General features: G+C 51.6%; 1 protein-coding gene across 1 annotated transcript in view; it reads left to right on the top strand.

Moving 5' to 3' along the window:
• The window catches only part of LRRC7 (leucine rich repeat containing 7), a gene marked incomplete at its 3' end in the record, with an annotated part of 58,335 nt that extends 43,336 nt beyond the window's left edge, over positions 1–14,999 (top strand). Inside the window, 11 exon segments of the mRNA XM_082287315.1 lie at positions 739–857; positions 859–958; positions 2,213–2,324; positions 2,509–2,689; positions 3,594–5,271; positions 6,873–7,022; positions 10,471–10,590; positions 11,553–11,771; positions 12,907–12,999; positions 14,157–14,231; positions 14,892–14,999. Of these exon segments, the coding sequence (XP_082143441.1) occupies positions 739–857; positions 859–958; positions 2,213–2,324; positions 2,509–2,689; positions 3,594–5,271; positions 6,873–7,022; positions 10,471–10,590; positions 11,553–11,771; positions 12,907–12,999; positions 14,157–14,231; positions 14,892–14,999 (2,955 nt within the window).
• Between the last annotated feature and the right edge of the window lie 2,083 nt (positions 15,000–17,082).

Genomic DNA, 17,082 nt, shown 5'->3' with positions numbered 1-17,082 from the left:
AGAAACAATGAGGAATATCAATCAAAACCAGCAAGTCACATCTTTATAGTTCGTGTTCTGGATGTGTTTGGATTGAGAATATCCCACATTTCCTCTGCCTCATCCCTTCCCTGAGCCCTGGGCTGCTCCAAGCAGATTCCAGGAATCTGGTCATTCCAAAAATTCTGTCCCTCCAGATTATAACTTAATGTTCTTGTGTTCTCAGCCTGAATATCTGGGGATATTTCTCTTCCCATTTGTTTCAGTGGTTTGTACCAGGTGTTTTCTCCTCACCACAGTGCTCTGCCCTCTTCCCGTATCCTTCCCCAGTTAATCCTGAGGAATAAATCCTGACTCAACACAATTGCATTCCTCTCTTCCCTTCCTCCTTGCAATTTTCTTTCTATTAGTGACCTTTTTGTTCTTGGCTTTGTAAGAAAAAGGTCCTCTTAAAGAGAGTGGAATTAAATGGAGTATGATTTGGGGTTTTTTACTGTGTATTTCACATATTCACGGCAGATTCACAAATGCCAGAGTGGTTCTTTCAAAAGTGCATTGGTTCTTGTTGGAATAGCTGGGCTGGGGGATAAAAGGAAAAGGAAAATACTATAAAATAGGGAACTTCATGCACCTGAAAGAGAGCCCTGTGTTCACCATCTTGTCAAAAACGGAGCTGCTGGGTCTTCCTCTCTTACAGCAAGGGGGGCAGTTTAAGCTTAAAACTCCTGGAAGGTTCACGGCACAATATTGGGATTCCAGGTTCAGGAGAAAGAAACCAAAGAATCCCCCAAGAGCCCCCTGCCTGACCCTGAGAACACCCCGAAATCACCTCTGGAAGCCCCGGGCAGGGAGGACAAAGCCCAAAGCTCAGAGGTACAGCCAGACCTGGGCTGAGAACTTCACCCTCTGCACTGCTCTGCACTCTGACTGCCCCAGCAATGGGGTTCCACCAGTTTGCCCCACTGCACTGGGAAGGGCTGTGCTGCACTGGGGTTTGGCTGTGGGGGAGTCACTGGGCACTTGTGGAGCACCAGGGGAATCCTCTGCATGGGGAAGGGAAGGCTTGACTGGATCACTCCGTGTGGGAATCACCATGGAACTGTGCTGCCTTAAATATGAGCCCTGAGGGGGTTGATTCAACTGAGGACGCCTCTTCTGGGAAGGTCCTGCCTCCAGTAGAATATCAAATACAGAGGGATTGAAATAGCTCTGGTGTAAACAGCATTAAATTCTCCAGGGATAAATCACATGGCAAATGCTTCTACAAACCTCTGTCACTACAAAAAGTAGTGATTGGCAAGCAAACCTCTGAAAGTTTCCTCCTTGTGAGTAAAAACAAGAACATTTTAAAAACATTGTAGCATTTTATATTTTAACAACATGGATTTGGTTTGGGTACTCCAGTTGAAATTGCATCTCTAATTATTCTGTCTCTCCCCATTGCCTTCCCTCTCCAAACTCACTGGAGAACCTTTCCAACCTGTCAGGGCACAGAGATCCTCCAGTGTCACCCATCCCTGGCTCCCCAGGACGCTCATCCTCCTCATCTCTGAGCTTTCTGCAGGGATCAGAAGGGCCCCAAAACTCCTGTTGGTGTCCTCATTCCCTCCTAACCACCCCAGGAGCCTAAATGTCCTGATTTAAAATATCTCTTTCTAAGAAAGAGTCCCACTTTCCTCCCCGAGTTTAACCGGGGTTATTTTCAGCACAGTCCTGTTGCGGGGCCTGTGTGAAGGTCAGATGTGCTGAACTCTCTGGCAGAACTTTATTAAATCCAAATCATTTTAATTCAGCCACAAACTCCTTAGAGACAGAGTCACTTTAATTAAGCACGGCTCCAGGGACAGCTGAATCTCTGGAAGGACTCACCAGAAATAACTGAGCGAGGAGTCCTCCCTCCTGAAACACCAGTTGTTTACTCTCCGTTTGTGTAGATTTCCTTCTACTGGCAGCATTTCGGTGACCTTGACTTCATCAAAAATCTTTACACGGCCTTGATGTATCTTGCAAGTTCCATCTGGTTTGCCCACATTTCCAGAACGAGCACATCACCCTCGTTTTGAGGAGGATTTGTGTAGGATTAATTAGAACTTTCTGCTGACAAACTGGCACCACAGTGTGGTGCGTTTGGGGCATTTTAATGGCCGTGAGGAGAAGGCTCTGAACTGTTTGTGTGCTGCAGTTTGAAGTGTTTCTGTTGCCTGTGTTCACTCTGCACTGTTGTGTCCCTCAGGATGCCTTTGGACATCCTGGCAGCGAGATGAGGATAGGGGAGCTCCGTCCTTCCATGCCCGAGACGCCGCTGTACCCCCCCAAACTCGTCCTGCTGGGTAAAGACAAGAAAGGTACTGATGGATTTACAGCCTTTGAGCTGAAAGGGTGTGATGGGGATGTTCCACCTCTGCTTGTAGCCCGTGGATATTTGTGCACATATCGATGTCATCCGTAGTCTTAACTTAAAATGTGTTTTTTCTGGAGTTTCACTGCCGAGTTCCAGCCCCTGAAAGCGTTTGCTGTGTTTTGTTTCAGAGTCGACAGATGAGTCTGAAGCAGATAAGATCCATTGTCTGAATAACAGCGTTTCCTCAGGCACTTACTCAGACTATTCCCCTTCCCAGGCTTCCTCAGGGTCTTCCAACGCGCACGTAAAAATGGGCTCCCTGCAGACCACGGCTAAAGAAGCAGTGAATAACTCTTTGTGGGGGAACAGGTGTGACATCTTTCCTGACACAGCTTCTGCTTGCACTCTGTCCTGTGTGGCCCCTCAGAGTGACCCCATTAGGGCGTTTGGCTTAAAAAATCCACGTTTTTATGCCATGTTTGCTGTGCAGAGCTGGCCGCCCTCCATATTCCATGAACAGCAGTAATCCCACAGCTGGTGGTTCAGCTCTGTGCCATCTCCAGGCATTAAAGCTCCTGGAGATGGAGCTGCAGCTGGTGCAGTTGGTGTCCCACTGCTGCTGTCCCAGCTCCCTCTGCCCTGGACCTCCAGCAAGGTTCTTGGGAAGCCATAACCTGCACTGGAAACATTCCAGGACCAGCCTGTCCTGTCTGTGCCTGCCATAAATCCCCTCACACTGTTCCATCCACAGCCCTGCCCCATTAAAGAGCTGGATGGGAACAGGCACAAACTGCCTCTGGTGTCTCTGGTTAAAAAGTGGGGGAAACCTTCTGTCGCACTCATCCATTATTTTTACAGCAGGAAAATCTGTTCAGCAGGATTTCTGGGAACACAGCATGGAGCCAGCCAGGCCTTTGAGTGACTTCTTAGCTTCTCCGTGTGTGTCCTGACAGAGTCTGTGCTCCAGGGCAAAAACCTGCTGCCACCGTTCCCGTGCCAGTGGCACGACATCCACGGAGTTTCCAACAGCTTGAGAGTAGCTCAGTTGGTGCTGAAAACACCAAGGGGGCAGGTTTGATTCCTGGACTCAGTGATCCTTGTGGGGCCATTCCAACTGGGAATGTTCCGTGATAAGAATCCCCGAAGTCTCCCAGTGCGATCCCGTAAGCCAGAGCGTAGATGGGAGGAGGCTGACTTGCTTTCCAAGGATGATGAGTGCTGACGTGCTGGGATGGAGGACATTTTATCTTGTTCCCTTCTCTTGTCTTTGCAGGCTGGCCCAGTCGTTCCCACAGCCCCTGGAGACCAAGCCATTGCTGAGCCAGCGGGAAGCGGCTCCGGCCGGGAACGTTCCGGCGCGCCCGGAGCGGCGCCCGCTGAGCGACGCCTTTGCCGACAGCTGGAACGACGGCTCCCACTACGACAACACGGGATTCGTGGCCGAGGAGAGCGCAGCAGAGAACCCCAGCACCAACCCCCTGCTGAGCACCAAATCCAGGAGCTCCTCCGCGCACGGGCGCCGGCCGCTGATCCGGCAGGACAGGATCGTGGGGATCCCCCTGGAGCTGGAGCAGCCCGCGCTCAGAAACACACACGACTCTGAAGTGCCTCCTCCCAATCCTTGGCAAAATTGGACCAGAACCCCCAGTCCTTTTGAAGACAGGACAGCTTTTCCTTCCAAACTGGAAAGCACCCCCAACACCAGCCCTTTGCCTGAGCGGAAAGATCACATCAAGGAGTCTCCCGAAATGACGGGCACTTTCACTCCAGGAATTCCGTGGGAATATCACGACTCCAACACTAACAGAAGCCTCACGAACGTCTTTTCCCATATGCACTGTCGCCCAGACCCTTCCAAAAACGTCATCTCCATCAGCAAGAGCACGGAGCGGCTCTCCCCGATGATGAGGGATTTAAAAACAAACAAGTTTAAGAAGTCGCAGAGCATCGACGAGATCGACATCGGTGCGTACAAGGTGTACAACATCCCCCTGGAAAACTATGCATCCGGGAACGATACCGTGGGCCCCCACGAGAGGGTGGACAAGCTGCTGGGCCCGGAGCACGGCGTGCTGAGCATGTCCCGCAGCCAGTCCGTGCCCATGCTGGACGACGAGCTGCTGACCTATGGCAGCGTCAAGGTGCAGCCGCAGCACAAAACGTCGGTCACCAAGAAGGTTTATCAGTTCGACCAAAGCTTCAACCCGCAGGGCGCCGTGGAGCTCCCGGCCGACAAGCGGCTCCTGCCGCCCTTCCAGCTCAACGCCGAGTACCTGCCCCAGCCGGCCAAGAGCCTGCCCCAGGAGCTGGTGAGCCCGCGGGGCTACCGCGGCTACGCGCCCGTGGAGCCCATGTTCTCCTTCTCGCAGCCCTCGGTCAGCGAGGAGCCGGCGCCGGCCCCGTTCCCTGGCCCGGCCACGCGGCCCGGCTTCCTGCGCAGGGCGGATTCGCTGGTCAGCTCGGCGGAGATGTCCGTGTTCCGCAGGGTGGGCGAGCCCCAGGAGCTGCCCCCGGCGGACAGGTACGGCCGGGCCCCGTTCCGCGGCGCCCCGGAGCGCCAGGGCAGCATGGCCGTGCCCGAGGCCCAGTTCCTCAAGCGCAACGGGCGCTACGAAGACGAGCACCCTTCCTACCAGGAAGTGAAAGCCCAGACTGGGAGCTTCCCAGTTAAAAACCTCACGCAAAGGAGGCCCTTGTCCGCACGAAGCTACAGCACAGAGAGCTACGGCACGGCCCAAACGCGGCCGGTCTCAGCGAGGCCCACCATGGCAGCTCTGCTGGAAAAGATTCCGTCAGACTATAACTTGGGTAACTATGGCGACAAGCCTTCCGATAGCAGTGATATAAAGCCGAGGCCTCCCCCTGGGAAGGGAAATGAGAGCTGTGCTAAAATGCCCGCTGACTGGAGACAACAGCTACTTAGACATATAGAAGCTAGAAGGTTAGACAGGGTATGTTTGGCATTTCTCTGCAATTAATGCCTTTAGTTGTGTGTTTCGCTCTGTCAAACGATTTGCACGTGCAGTGGTGACCACCAGAATTCCCAGGGATGAAATTCCTGCCGTGGTGTCCGAGGGAATGGCCCGCCGAGGGCGCTGGGTGTGCTCAGCTGGAGTGAGGGATCCCAGTAAATCCAGAGGCTCCTCACTGGTGACATTCCTTGGGGCGGTCACTGGGGTGGTGACTCCGGGTCCTGGGTAAATCCAGAGGCTCTGCCCCAGTGATGCTCTGTGGTGCCCATCACTGGGGTGGTGACTCCTGCAGCTCTGCCCAAAATTAGGATGAGCCCTGAGGTTCTTCCCCGCTCATGGAAGCGCTGCTGGAGCCACCTCGTCAGTGATGACCGAGAGCTTGGAGAGGTGCTGGGCACGTCTTGGCAGTAAAAGGGAATAAAGGAAAAAGAGAATAAGTAATAAAATGTATTTTAGCTCTGGTGTCACTGTTAGTGCAGGGGGTTTAAAGGTGTCTATAACTGAGAAATATCCCTGGGTATCCACTGCCACTGTTCTAATGGGAATGTGATCATTACTCCTTGTAGCTGTAGGAAGTTATGCTGATTTGCCTTCTATCCAAAGGGTACTTTAGTGCATGATTCAGTCATTACCTATTTAATGACCTAATCCATGAATCTGATTTACTCCGTGGTCTGAAGTGGTTGTGACAAATTCCTGTGGTGAAATGCATAAGAAGTCATTGCCAGATGTGTCCATATACTGCTTTATGCTAGAGCCCCCTGAGTTTGGTGTTAATATTCTCCTTACCTTCCAGTTGCTCGGGTGTGATGATATTAAATTATCCTTAAGGGTCAAATGGGGAAACTTTAAAAAGGGGCTCCAGGGCTGAAGCATTTTCCTCCTTCAGCTCTTTTCCTTGTGCTGTGTGAACCCACTGGAAACTGCCTCCTACCCAGGGAAACCAGTGCACCCCGAGCAGGGGTGGAAATAAACACTTGCCAGAGGTTGCTGGTTTAAGGAATATCTTTACACTGAGTCTACAACGTGCACTGAGGGGTACTTTAACCCCGGAAAGCTGACACTGGTGCTGGTCCCTCATCCCTGCGAGGCAGTTCCTGCTGGGTGCAGAGCTCCAAGGAGCTGGGCTGGGCTGCAGCTGGAGGCTGTGCTGGGGGAGCCCAGGAGCCGTGTCCCTGCTGTCCCCAGCTCATCCCATGAGGGCAGCCGGGTGTTCAGGGCGCAGGATGGGGCAGAGCCCTCTCCCACAGGGGCTGCTCCTCCGTGCCAGGACCACCCCTGGCTGCCCAGCCGAACCCAAATCTGGCCGTTTTTGCAAAAGCAAGACTTGTACCCCGTGAACTCCAGATCCCAACACCCCCTCATGTGCTGTCAGCGTGGAAGTCCTCTCTGGTGCCCATTCTCTGTACGAGGAGCAATGTACTCGCTTTGTGTGACCAGTGCATGCCTGGAGGAGCTATTGATACTCGGTACTGTTTGTTGGCTTAAACTAAAACTCTGTGAACTTAACCATGTATGTGTGAGACTTAATTCTGAGCATGTGTGTTCATATGTGTCCCGTGGTTGTTTCCTCTACTCAGAGCGCTGCTTACAAACACCACACAGTTAGCCTTGGCATGCTGCACTCTGGAGGGGTTTCAGCCATGCATGCCGGCCGAAGCATGACTTTAAACTTGCAGCCTAAATCTAAATTTGAAAACCAAATGCTTCAAGAGCTACCTCTACCGAAAGTAAGTATGGGCTAGCCAGCATTCCCGGCATTCCCGGTTAATTAATGATCCTTGCTTCCTCCTGGTTTAGCTTCTGCCGACTCCTCGTGCTTTTACAATGCCCAGTCCAAAAAGCAAGGCTGGCAGGGGTGCAGTTGTGCCCCTTGGTGGCCTTGCTTTTTGGATTCCGGAGCTCCCTGGCTGTCATTCCTGCTTTCCTGCTCTCCTCACGCACCCTGGGGCCGTCATTTGCTCCGTGGGGAACCTGGTTTGCTCTGGGACTGTTTGATCCTGGAAAAATGGGTGTGGAAATACTAAACAGGCTCCAGGAGACAGGGATTTTAATATCTAAGCATTAAGTGGGTGTGCTGTGAGACCTGATGGGTTTTGAACACGTTACCACACCCAAACCCATTTTAAACTTTGAGTAACGCCTTAAAAAGATAATATTCTCCTCATTTATTTACTGTTTATCTTATATTTAGTATCAATACATTGTTGACAAGTAGAGACATACAAAACTGTGTATTCCCAACAAATATTTGAAGGGAGAGGCACACAGGGCAAGGCAGAGAGGGCCATTCCTGCAGGATTTTCTATGTCAGAGGGACAGGCATGGCTCAGCCTCTCCCTGCCCTGGCACAGGAGCTGAGGGGACAAATCAGCAGCAGCTCTGTGAGTAATTAAAGGGCAACAGAGCCCAGATCCTTGTGTGCCAATGGGATCAGCTGTGCTGGGCACTGCCAGGCTGGCCCCTGGCACCCGCCCAGGCCGGAGCAGCCTGGCCAGCAATCCCCAAAGGAGGGTTCCAGGCCAGTTCAGAGCTCAGATCCAAGGATTTGAGGAGAGCAGGATGATTGAGCAGCAGCAGGAGCTGGCTGTGCGGGCTGGCCGGAGCCCAGCCTCGGCCCTGCTCCGCTCGCCGGTCCCACGCGTGCTCCAGCCGGAATTCCCAGCAATCCAGGACAGGATGGCAGCACACAGGGAGCAGTGTAGGCCTTTCCCGCTGTTCCTGACCCTCCATACTCTGTCACCTCCATCCCATGTCCCCCCACTGTCCCCAGGCTCCCGTCCTGCTCTCGGTCTGTGCTGCTCTGTTGTGGGGCGGGAGGCTCCGAGGGGATCCCGCCTGGATGTGTGTGCTGGGTGTGCAGGGACGACATTCCAGTGTTGTCTTTGCTTCCCAAGAACTTGTTTGTCTGCTCAGGTACTTGTCAAGAGTCCTTGGAAAAAATCCATTGGGCATCAACCCCAAAGAATGTTGCTGGTTCCCCCCCCACGTTAGGAATGGGGTGTTCGATGGCACTGGCAGGCATTTAGGCTGTAGGTGAATATGGATGTTAATGATGGATGTCTGAGGAAATTCAGGAATCTGCTCCATGATACATTTTGGGGTGTGGTCTGATGGGGATTATTCTGCTTTTCTATTCCACCAGCATTCCATTGCTCCATATCCATAGAAACTGTGATGCTGAACTGCATTGAGGGGTTGTTCTCTTGCTGTACTGTTTGGGAGAATTATTGTTGGGAAAGATCACTGCAGGGGGAAATTATTGTTGGAAAAATACTGTGTATGTGTAGTATTGCTGAATTTTATTGCTTCACACCTTCCACAGAACTTGCATTTCCTAAAGAATCCAGGCCACAGCAGTTCAGTCTTTGCCTCTTCCCCTCCCTCCTTCCGTGGCCTGGATTCAGGAGAGTAATGAGTGAGGTCTGGCTGTCAGGAAATCAACTTCAACAATGAATTACACTGCAAATGTTCATGGCCTCAACCTGCTCCTTGTGGAAAATGTGGGAAGTGCTGCTTTTCCTCTTTTCCCCAGATTTCATGGAAGTGGAGCTGGGTTGCAGCCTGTCCCAGCTCAGGAAATGGCCACTATTGCAAGGGGACAAATTCCTTGTGCTGCAGCAAATGAAATCCCGGGATTTCCCTGTTCACTGAGGAAGCTGGGAGCTCCCTCTGTGTTTTCCCTTTTCCCTCTGGAGTGCAGAGTCCCCTCTGCAGGCCAGGCCCAGCGCTTTCCAGAGGGATCCTTTCCATTTCTGGCACCCAGCTCCCAGTGAAAAGTTTTTAAAGTTCGTGGTTTGGTGCAACCCATTCCCAGGATGGGAATTCCCACCTTCCTTGGGAATAACAGTGAGGATGGGAGCAGGGGTTCCCTCTGGAATGAGCCTGGGGAGGGCCCCCAGCTCCAGGAATTGATGTGAGCAGATTCCCAGGACAGCTCTGGAGGGAATGGCTCCTTTTTCCATTTTAATGGGGGTAAAGAAAGCTCTGCAAGGAGATCCTGGGCTTTAAACAGGGGAAATGCTTTTCCAGTGGTTTTGAATAGAAGGAAAATCACAACTTCCATGATTTTTCTGGAAGATTCCTTGAATGATGAAAAAAATACAATGAAAGTTTCCTTCTATTTTAAATAATCAGGGTTGGATTTTTTTTCACTTCACCTCAGAGATGTGATTTAAATCATAATTCCCTTCGAGTTACTTTTAAACTTCTGTTGAAAAACAGTTTTTAATGGAAAAATTTTCAGCTTTCACATTTCAAAGCAAATTTGATTTAGTCTTCAGCCATCTAGAGAAGTGTATCCTGATTTTTTTTTTAGTCTAAGCTGGAGAAGAAATTGCTGGAATGGCAGAGGGGAAGAACAGATATTTTTTGTTCCTTTGCAGATTCCCATTAATCAGAACTCAATGAGCACTACACTGCACCATGTGCTCTCAGTGGCAGGACAATGCTGGAATTTTGGGAAGCCTGACACCCAAAAGCTGTTAGGAAAACCCCCAGTGATGACAGAGAAATAGAGAGACAGATAAAGGAAAATCAGGATGGGGCAGGAAAAGTCCAGACCCCCTCCAAAGTCCTGAAAACAGGAGGGAAAAACCAGGGGGAAAGTGACAAGGAGGAAACATGGAACAGGAGAGAAAAGGGAATTATGAACATTTAGGAAGCTTTCCCTGTGTGTTGTGACCATTCCTGTTGAGGCAAACACTGAATTCCAGGTTGATATTGTACAAAAAACGTCCCTGGCACAGGCCAGGAGGTTCTGGGAGCTGCACACGGAGCCAGCCCCAGCTCAGCACTGCCAGCAGGGGATGTTTGCTGCAGAAAACACAAACAGCTCATTTTTCTTGGTGGCACATCCCTCCTGCAAAAGTTTCTGCTGCTGGAATGAGCAGTGGGGAAGTTCTAACTGCAGAATTGACGGCAGACTGTTCAAACATTGGAATTCTGCCAAAATCTGTTGCTCTGAAAGTAACGAGTCCCGTTAAACGGATTTTCTCTTCTCCCTCGTCATTCATTATTCTCATTATTTCTGCCCTGACCCTCTCGAGCTCCACAGTGGTGCTGTGTTGGTGGGATACTGGGCAGACTGGGCATTGTGCACTGCACTTGCTGGGTTGTTGTGACTGAGAGTGGAGGGGTTTGTGCTGGTGACTAAAGGCTGCCCTGCTTTGTGAACAGACCCCGTCGCAGCAGAGCAGCCTCCTGGACAACGGGCAGGATGAGGTGGCCGTGGGCAGCCCCTGGACCCCGTACCCGCTGGGCCGGCGGGACGTGCCCCCCGACACCGTCACCAAGAAGGTAAGGGGTGCCAGGCTCAGCCTGAGCCCGCCCTGGATGCAGCAGGACAGCTTTGGGCAACACCTGGGGTGTTTCAAGGCTTAAAGCAAGAGGTGCTGTGAGTTAAGGGCGCTGTTTTCGTGGTGCCCCTTTGTGCATTCTGCTCTGCTGTGGGCACGGAGGGCTGGGCAGGGTTTCATCCCGAGCTTTCATCCCAATGATGTTGTTCAGTCCATATAAAGCACGAGTGGTGGGATGGCTCCTGCCCAGCCCTGCCCAGGCACAGCCCATTTGCTGATAAACTCCCTGCAAAAGGGTCTCGTTCCTGGTGGTTCTGTGGTGGTGGATGTTGAATTCCAGTGCCTGGAGTTCCTGGCTGCCCCTCCGAGCCCAGCTCGGCTCATGGGCTCAGGAGCGGCTGGGCTGGGTTGCTCTGGCCATAAAGCTGGAGAATGGAGAATCCTCACAAACTGTGTCAGAGGAGGAGCTGCAGGGATGAGCCAGGATAATCACAGGGATCATTGTCAGGAGATCCATCCTCCCCATCCCTGAAGTCCCAGGAGTGAGTGACACCCGGTGGAAGCCACGATGTCACACTGGCACCTGCTGTGTGTAACGATCCCAAGGATCTCCCTGCTGCTCCAACCTTTTATCCAAGGCAGCTGTAGAAGCAGCAACCCTTGGCTTCACAGGGCAGTGCAGCCAGAGATCCCCAGGAGAATTCCTGGAAGATGGGAAACAAAAGCCATTGCTCCCAGAGATGCCTCTCAGGCACAGGAGGGGGAGGATGGTGAGCTGATGGTGTGGGACGGAGCTGGCTCTGACAGCCGAGCTGTTTATCCTCTGAGCTGCAAGAAATTGGGATGAGAAATGTAAGAATCCTGGTTTTCCCAGCTCCAGAGGCTGTGCTGGGGCTGGGGAGGATTGCAGCCAGCTCTGGAAGCTGCGGGAGTTGGTTGTTCCTAACGGGATGGTTCCCACAGGCAGGTAGCCACATCCAGACCCTGATGGGATCCCAGAGCCTGCAGCACCGGAGCCGGGAGCAGCAGTACGAGGGCGGCATGAACAAGGTCACCATCCAGCAGTACCAGCCCCCCCTGCCCATCCAGATCCCATCCTCCCAGAGCTCCCGGGCCCCCCAGCCCCAGCGGTGCCTCATCCAGACCAAGGGCCAGCGCAGCACGGACGCCTACCAGGAGCAGGTGAGACACGGGGGCATGAACATTCCCGGCTTTTCCAAGGTGTCCACGGGAGAGGGGAAGCTCGGGCAGGAGCGGGGCAGCTGAGCTGGGCAGCCCAGGGGAGCTGGCATCGGACTGGGGGAGCTCTGGCTGGGCTGGGGGCAGGCTGGGTCCATCCCTTCCCCAGCACCAGCCACCAACACCCATTTTCTCCCACACTGACCCAGTGACAGCGTTTGGAATTGAGGTCCCTGAGCAGAGCTGGCACCCCCGGGTCAGACTGAATTAATTTGCAGCTTCTGCCCTTTCCCCAGTGGCCCAGTTCAGCACCAGCAGGGCTCTGCTCAGACCTGCCCAGCACAGCCCAGCTGCAGCCCCAGTGCCCCAGCCTGGCATGGGCACTGGGGAGTTTCCTCATTCCCTGCTCCTGTCCCCATTAGATTTGTCCTTAATGACCCTGCAGGGCCTGTGTGAGGCCCTGAGAAGCAGAACAAGGTGCAGAGCCATCCCTAACCCTTCCTCCTGTGGGAAGTGTTGGTGGAGCCCCGGGAGCAGCTCCTGTCCCACGTCCCTGATGTTCAGAACCTGCTGGGGGAGGACGTGCTCAGACCACGGCCATGAAGCTCCTCTGAGCTCATTTTTATTTTATATCCAATTCCTCGATGCTCTTTGGAGCCACCCTGACTAAGAGAGAAGGCCCTGTTTGCTGTGGCAGGAGAGGTGGGTGCTCGGTGCAGTGCTCCAGAGATCCCGGAGTGTTTTATCCCTTGGCTTTGTCCCAGGGGTGCTGCACGTCTGGCCCCTCCTGGGAAAATAAAACTGCCCCAGATGAAGCCTCACTGATGGGTTTATCCCAGTGCTTAAGTGAAAAACTTGGCCAGGATGAACTTCTCTTTCACAGGTCTAAAGGGTTTTAGTTTTATTTTATTAAACCTTAAAATCCATGCAAAAATCCGTGGACCACAGGGAATGTTGTGGTACCACTGCAGCGTGGGAAAATCCTGCCAGTACTTCCAGCTGACAGCAACATTCCAGTGGCTTTTCCCGTTTTGTGGAGTGCAGGGGCTCAGCTCATCCAGGGGAGTGGGATGTGAGGGAAGGAGGTGCCGTGGCTTGGGCAGGGTTTAGTGCTGATATCCCTGTTTTTCTAACCCAGTTTTGTGTGAGGATAGAGAAGAATCCTGGCCTTGGGTTTAGTATCAGTGGTGGAATAAGTGGACAAGGGAATCCGTTCAAACCCTCGGATAAGGTAAGTTGGAAATTCCTCTCTCCCTGCTCCTTGTTTGAGAGCTCACAGAGTGGAGGCAGAGAACGTGAGGGGGATGTTTGTGCCCTTCTGTTGGGATAGTTGAAAGGTTTTTCCCTATGCTTGGATTTTTTTGTTGTTGTTTCTTTGTTTGGGTTTTTTGTTTTAGCAGAGTGGTGTTTGCTTTTTTTTCCCCCAGTTGAAGAAGATGAGGGAATCAAGCATTAATCCCATGAGTGTCTGACCCATATTCCCAGGATAAGATAATTTTTGGGGCTGTTTTCTGGAGAATTGCCTCTCTCACTTTTTAAGAGTCACCTTAGGCCCTGATTAAACTTTTACTAAACTAATTAGAGGGAACCCTAAAGCACGATATCATCCCTGGAGGCTGAAATTCCAGGGTTTGTAGCTGCTGTGTCAAATAAAACCAGCCTGGAAATCCCTGGATCCTCACAGACCCCGCAGCAGCAGTTGTGTTCTGAACTGGGAATTAAAACTGACACCTGGTGGTGGTCAGGGACACTCAGGATTCATTCTGGGAACTGCACCTTTCAGATAGATCTATTTGCAATAAAAGGAAGCCCGGAAAAACTCCAACATGTGGTGAGTCCCAGCTCCCAGGGGTGTAGGATTGGGAAGTGGAATCTTACACCCATGGATTTGTGTTTGGTGCCACGGGACTGACTGGAGTTTGTTGGAAAAGGAGGCCTTGAACACATTCCTGGAGTTGATGTTCTTGGATAATTCTGGATCTGGGTAGCAGAAACAGTGAGAACTTCCATAAATACGGAGAATGTTTGGCAAATCATGAAGTTCAAGCTGTGTTTCCTGGGGAAAGCAAAGATGTCAGTACAGATTATGATACACATTATTCTAATAATAATTCACACTTGCCCCGTGTTAATCACCCTGCTGATAACCTGTGGCTCCTGCCCTGTTCACACTGGACTTTCTTTGTGATGTGGGATTTCAGTTTACAACGACCCCTGAGTGCTGAAGGTCCCAGAGAGCTGCTCCACCCCCAAACTGGTGTTTGATTGCAAACAGATTAAACCAGTTTGGCGTTCACCCATCTTCAGGCCCCAGTTAGGGAGCCCCCTGTTTTTTGGGATGTAGTTCTTGGAGAAAGCATCCTAACCTGTGTTACTTCTGACTTATAGGGTATCTTTGTTACTAGGGTTCAGCCTGACGGCCCCGCCTCCAGCCTGCTCCAGCCCGGAGACAAGATCCTCCAGGTAGGGATGCCTTGGGATTCCTGGGATCTGAGCTCATCCTAAAGATACAGCGGTGGTGTTTGCAGCGGGACTGAACCGCCAGTTGTGCTTTTAGGGGATTTTAATATTGATTTCCAGCAGGGGTCCCCAAAGCACTTTTTGCCCACAGGTGCCCACCTGGCTGGTGTCAAACTCGTGGGCAGTGCCCCAGGGCAGGGATTGTCCCCTGTGTCACAGCCTGCCCCATGATCTCCCTCTGGATCTTCCAAATCCTTGAGGTCCCTCCCAACCCCCAGCAGTGGAGGATTCTAGGATTCCGTGAATGCCTCCTTTTGGCACAGTCATCTTTGGGGTTTTCCCTGCCTGGAATTTGTATTCCTCTTTCCCAGAGCAAAGATAAAGATCTTTTATTGTATTAAGGCTTTAGGCAGGTCCTGGTCAGACCCCAGAGCCCTCCCAGAGTCACGGTATGATTTCAGTGGGAATGAAATCATTCCTTGGAGCGCCCAGCCCAGCCCTGAGCCATCCCACAGAGGACAAGAGAAATGTGTGCTTTGTGTTCATGGGAAACCCTCAGATGTTCATCCTTTATCTTAGCCTTGCTTCTAATTGCCAAATACCCCTTTTTCCCCCCAAAACCAAGCCACTAAAGCCTCTTTCCCTGTGTTTTCCCTGCTGCAGGCCAATGGACACAGCTTTGTACACCTGGAACACGAGAAGGCTGTGCTCCTACTGAAGAGTTTCCAGAACACAGTAGACTTAGTTATCCAACGTGAGCTTACTGTCTAAATATTTTTTTATAAATAGTAAATATGTCTAGCCAGATCTAATGTTCAAACAGATTTATACATAGGAAACCAATTTTTTGCCAATTGCTGGACCAATGGCAAACAGTAGTGCCAAATGTATAATACTCTATGTTAGTACCAATCATCGGGAGAAAATATAAGAATTAACTCTATAAATATATTGTTCATGTGGCTCCGTATTAGTTTTACTTGTCAGCCTCTGGCTGTGCATTGGTGCGTTTTTTTAACCAAGTTCCTTCTTAAAAGTCAATTTCATATGATTTCAAAACACAGAAGCACATACAAATCCTTTAGGAATTCTGCTGTCCATCAGAAACACTGCCTCAAAGTTGTATATGCCTTTATAAAGATGAAATATATTAACCTGTACTTCCCATGAAATATTTCTATCATGTCGCATACGAAAGTATAGAGAAGAAAATATTTTCATAAACACCTCAAAGAAAGTATATATTAAATTAAATTTAATAATGTTCATTTATTTTCAATGCAAAGATATTCTATGCCTTATGAAAATACCTGTACATATGCCGTGTGTATAGCTGGCTCCGTAGGGATCAGGAACAATTCACTATACAGGGTGAGAGACTTCTCCAATTGTAACTCTGGGACCTCGGGACAAGGAACCCACGTGGGAATGGGATAACTCCCTCTGGAATGGGTGAACTCCCTCTGGAATGGGTGAACTCCCTCTGGAATGGGCCAGGTTTGACGGGGCTTGGAGCAGCCTGGGCCAGTGGAAGGCGTCCCTGCCCATGGCAGGGGTTAAACAAGATGAGCTCCAAGGTCCCTCCCAACCCAGCCCATTCCATGGTTCTATGATTCCAACTCCCTCTGGAATGGGTTAACTCCCTCTGGAATGAGTTAACTCCCTTTGCTTTGGCTCTTCCCTCGATTCCATGTGCACACACTACAGGAGAACACCGAGGACAGGCAGGTTTGGCTCACGGATGGAGGAATGTTGTGATGGTGGCAGTAAAACTCCTTTTGTTGCTGCTAATTTTATGCTTTAATTTTTCATTTCAGATTCCCCATTTACATTGTTGTGTATTTTCCCCCCTGCTCCAGGCCCTGACGGGCCCTGCTCGGGATATTCCCGTGGGTGAGGCTTTCTGGGATCCTTGATTGGAGTCCTTGAGAGGGATGGGCACAGGTGTCAGAGCTGACACATCCCAGGGAGCAGCAGGTGCCCCTGAGCCAGCCTGGGAGGAGCATTCCCAGCACAGGGTCAGTGGGACAAGCCCTGGTGTCCATGTCCTGGGGCTGTTCCCAACGGGGAATCCCAAAGCCCAGACCGTGCCCAGCTGCTGCTGCTTCTGGGGTTCCAGGGTCCAGCTTGGGTATCCCTGACAGCAATATGGGAGAAGCCAGGGAAAGCCCCCTGCAGGTGTTTTCAGGGGATCCCACTGCCCTTGAGCAATGGCCAGGGGCTGAGGGACAGCTGGCTCCGGGATCACCGGCACCATTCCCACCCAAATCCCACAGCCAAGGGTGCAGCCACAGCCCATGGACATGCCCAGGGATGTTCCACTTCTCTAAGAATTCCCAAACCTTCCCTCTCTGCCTGTGGGACCTGGGGAGCTGCAGACACAGGGAAGCCTCCAGGACCTTCCACTCCTAATAATTTCCCATTTTCCCAGTGCCAGCTCACAGTTCCTACCCAGGTGATGGCAAACCAGGAGAGTTCTCAGCCAGTTGTTCCCAACAGCGACCATTTAACATCCTCGAATCCGGTTTCATGTTATCCAAGGTATTTTTTAACACATCCAAGTCTGCATCTGTGTTTGGTGGCAGTGCCAGCCCTGGGAGGGGACAGGGGGCTCCATGCAGGGAGCAGGCAGGACAAGGCTGAGGGTGAATGGGGCAGCTGAGAGCAGAGCCAAGGAAATCCAGGAAAAATCTGAGTAGGAAGTGCCCAGGAGGTTGGTTTGCTCTTGGTAGTGAGCACTTGGAGTACAAAGATGTTGCTTGGTTAAAGCCCTTTCCAGGTGCCTAAAGAGGCTCCAGAAGAGCTGCAGAGGAACTGGGGACAAGGCATGGAGGGACGGGACACAGGGAATGGC

Source organism: Coloeus monedula (assembly GCF_965178545.1).
Source record: "Coloeus monedula genome assembly, chromosome: 9".
NCBI lineage: Eukaryota > Metazoa > Chordata > Aves > Passeriformes > Corvidae > Coloeus > Coloeus monedula.
Note: the sequence above shows the minus strand (reverse complement) of the source record. Positions and strands in the feature narration are given on the sequence as shown.